Source organism: Cajanus cajan, chromosome 3, assembly GCF_000230855.2.
Source record: "Cajanus cajan strain Asha chromosome 3, NIPB_CcT2T_4, whole genome shotgun sequence".
NCBI classification, from domain to species: domain Eukaryota; kingdom Viridiplantae; phylum Streptophyta; class Magnoliopsida; order Fabales; family Fabaceae; genus Cajanus; species Cajanus cajan.
The window spans coordinates 10838184-10842062 of record NC_138519.1 but is presented as its reverse complement, the minus strand read 5'-3'; the positions used below and the strand labels follow the sequence as shown (position 1 = coordinate 10842062).

Below are 3879 nucleotides of genomic sequence, written 5' to 3'. Positions count from 1 at the left end.
TAAAAAATTATACAAATTTAACCTAATTTAACTTATTAAATTTCAATTAGATCATATAATAAATTTATCTAAATTTAACATAATCCAACTCGCTTATATCTTAATGGGATATACGTCCCGTACCATCCGGTTAGAGAATGATTCATTTCCCGGTTCATATTTTCATATACAAAAATAATACATCCTCCGAAAGTAATCTCCAAAAAGCATTCTGAAAATTAAAATATTAATTTAAATTATAAAATATTAAATTAAATAATTATTTTATAATAAATTTATTTAAAAATATTAATAAAATATTATTCAGATGATTCGGCGTCCATTTTCAGAGGCTGTAATAGTGTTCTTTCATATAAGTAGAAAATGATTTATTTTGCGGAAAATCTCGTTCTCGTGTCCATCATGTCATACAGGAAAACTTTTATCTTTAATTACACAAGAAAGTACAATTCTATTCATGGGATCAGTAATCATAAAAGTAAAATAATATTTCTAATTACGATTCATGTTTAAGTTAGAAGTTGAACTTTAATTCTTAATTAAAAAATATTTGTACCAAAAAGAGCTAACAAGTTTAAATAGTAAGAAATTGTTTAATTAGTTTCTAACACTATATGTTTGATTTTGCATTGGTGATTAATGTTTAAACAAGAATTAAATTAAAAGTGGTGTAAAATAACAGTATATATATGTTTTTTTTTTTTTTTTTTTTTTATGGTGATGGCCTCGATGTAGATTACGAATTTGCCCAAAGCAGTCCACGCCTGACTTAGACCCAATGAAAAGGGTGGTCATTTTCAAGTTTCAAGTTTCAACACACACACACTCACTCTCCATCGTGTGGTCTCAACGCCCACAAACACCCTCTCCACCAATCACAACTCACTGCCTTTGACCTTTCCCCACTCCAACCTCTTCCATAGATCGCTGTCTCACAATCAGTACAAAGACCTGACACATTCCTGTTCCCTCTTCACTGCAATTACTTTTCTTCTTCACCCTACTCTCCATTTTTTAACTTTTTTTCTTTCTTAATTCTCTCTTCACTCTTTTTTTTCTTCTTCTTCTTCTTCTAAAACTTGCATATCACTCTTGTGAGCCACCCCAATTATTGTGTCAACTCCATAAGCTTCTGGGGTTGTAAATTGGAGTTCTCTCTCTGCACATTTTTCTTTACTCTATCTTGGCATTTTTCCATCTGGGTTTTGCTTCTTTTATTCTGCTTTGTGTTGATGATGCTTCCTTCTTATCTTAGATCTGAAAAGTTTTAGGGTTTTTTTTAAAAAATATACATGCTTTCCAGTTTGCCCATAAGCTGAGGGATTTGGAATTTTCCTTGGGTTTTGGAAAGAAAGCTTTTTTCTTTATATTATTTTTCCAGATTCCTTAGGTTGTGGCTATGTGACAAGGGTAGCAGATTCCTTGCAAATGCTTATGCTTATGCTTCTTAGAAGCTCCACTAGTCCACTACTCTTCATATCTTCCCTTTGTTATCTCTCTCTTTGAACTTTCTTTAAAGAGAGAGTGTGTATCAATAACTGTGTTTGAGTTTGTGGTTATGATTCTATGATATAGCTATGTTATTGGCATGCTAGCTATGAGTGCTACTATTATTACTACCTTAAACTAGAACAATGAACAGGGGAATTGAAGTTGTTCTTTCTCCAGCCTCTTACCTTCAGAGTTCCAATTGGTTGTTCCAAGAAAGCTTGGGGACCCGGTGGACTCCACAGGAGAACAAGCTGTTTGAGAATGCTTTGGCCGTGTATGATAAGGACACTCCAGACCGGTGGCTCAAGGTGGCAGCCTTGATTCCTGGCAAGACTGTTGGTGATGTGATCAAACAGTACAGAGAACTGGAAGAAGATGTGAGTGTCATTGAATCAGGGTTTATACCAGTTCCGGGCTACACCACTGATTCCTTCACATTGGAGTGGGTCAACAATCAAGGATTTGATGGCTTCAAGCAGTTCTATAGTGTTACTGGAAAAAGGGGTGCTTCCACTAGACCATCTGAGCAGGAGAGAAAGAAAGGAGTGCCATGGACTAAAGAGGAACACAGGTAGTTGCACATCGTAAGCCTTTGTTATGTATAGAGTCTATCTGGAACTTTTAAGAGCTTTTCTAAGCTTTTGAAAGCTCTTTTATGCTTTGTTGCTTCATAAGTGATCCCTATTTAGATTATGATTAAATCCATGCCTGCATCAAATAGTGGAGGAAGAATCCATGCTTGGCTTGGCTGTTAAACAACTTTGTAGTTAAGGGTTTTGCTTATAAATTTGAGTTTTAGGTAATTCATTTGTGCGGTTATTGGTTGAATGTTCTGGTTACTGTATATGAGGTTGGTATTAAAAATGCTTACTTAATATGGTCTATTGTTTTTTCACATATATTTTCCTAATTCCAGGGATTTTGCTCTTGAATCAGTAAGCAACATTGAACATATTAAGAGCTTAAAAGAATTTTACATTATCAACTAATCAAAAATTATTTTGAGGATGATTAATATAAAAGCTGCCAATCATACCATACATGACACTATGCGATTTGATGATAGTGTCACTTGCAGTGAATTCTAATTAAATTCTTAAAATTAAAAAAAATGTTCATTGTGAAATTTGTGCTGAATTTAATTTGATATTATCTTAATCTTTTGATTTATGCAAGATCTGCTGTCTAATGTTGGGTTACTTTCTAAATCGACCATTACAGGCAATTTCTGATGGGTTTGAAGAAGTATGGTAAAGGAGACTGGAGAAACATATCTCGCAATTTTGTGACCACAAGGACACCAACTCAGGTTGCAAGTCATGCTCAAAAGTATTTCATTAGACAACTAAGTGGAGGAAAGGATAAAAAGAGATCCAGTATCCATGACATCACAATGGTCAATCTCCAAGAAACAAAATCTCCTTCACCAGAAAGTAACAAACCCCCTTCACCAGATCACTCAGTGAAGGATGTGAATCCACCCCAGAGCCAGAGATTGTCTACTACCACCATGGTTAAACAGGAATATGATTGGAAAATGCCATGTGAGAATGTGCCTATGCTTTTCAATTCCTCAAATGGAAACATGTTCGTGACACCACTTTGTGGGATTTCTTCATATGGGTCTAAACCACTTCATGAGCAGCATTTGTTCACTGGCTCTCTCCATGGATGCCAATTTGGACCCTATGATACTATTATGCAAATGCAGTCCATGCAAAATCAATGAACTATGTGCAATGCAGGGTTTAGAGTTCTCTCAAGGTACCAAAATGCTAAACATTATTCATTGATGTTGGATTTGATTTTCAGATGCTTAATGGTGGTTTTATGTACATATGTTGAGGAGAATTCCGATGTTTCCTTGTTATTAAGCTTTGAAGAGTGTTCATATTGTATTCTAATGTTAAAGTTCTGGGACCAATGATGCAATATCAGAGTTTGGCAGTGATATGCATCTTCCACCTAGGCAGAAAAGAATTATCTGTAAAATGTACGTACGTGACCAGAGGAGTTACCTCGAGTGTGTGACTCCACTGTTTTTAGATGCTTTATGCTTCAAATAAAACGTAGGCATTTGCAGCTTTGGTTTATTTGCTAACGAATGCAATTGTTTTTTATTTTATTTTATTTTATTTTAAGAAATCTACCATTTTTGTAACCATATATATATATATATATTAATATATATATATATATATATATGGGGTTTCAAGTTCTCACAAGCAATAAAACAGGGGCTAGACCTTCAATGTTACTCATTTTAATGATGTACTCCTGTGGCATTTTGTGTGTAAGGTTTTAGTATAAAAATTATGAAATGTAATTAATATTTTAAATTTTAAAAAAATTAAGTAGTATTGTTATTTTTTAATATATCATTTGTTT

At 33.8% G+C, this 3879-nt stretch overlaps 1 protein-coding gene across 1 annotated transcript; it reads left to right on the top strand.

The window, feature by feature from the left end:
* The first annotated feature begins 819 nt into the window (after positions 1-819).
* LOC109792073 (transcription factor DIVARICATA) lies at positions 820-3584 on the top strand. The gene is made up of 2 exons (XM_020351460.3): positions 820-2062; positions 2713-3584. Exons 1-2 carry the CDS (start codon positions 1635-1637, stop codon positions 3218-3220), a joined length of 936 nt encoding a protein of 311 aa, XP_020207049.1. The 5' UTR covers positions 820-1634; the 3' UTR covers positions 3221-3584.
* Positions 3585-3879: the final 295 nt, after the last annotated feature.

What these genes read in the sequence shown, in the direction of transcription:
- LOC109792073 (XM_020351460.3), top strand. Translation starts at nt 1,635, where the DNA reads ATGAACAGGGGAATTGAAGTTGTTCTTTCTCCAGCCTCTTACCTTCAG. An exon ending in TGGACTAAAGAGGAACACAG is followed by an intron (nt 2,063 to 2,712) that starts GTAGTTGCACAT and finishes CGACCATTACAG; the next exon opens with GCAATTTCTGATGGGTTTGA.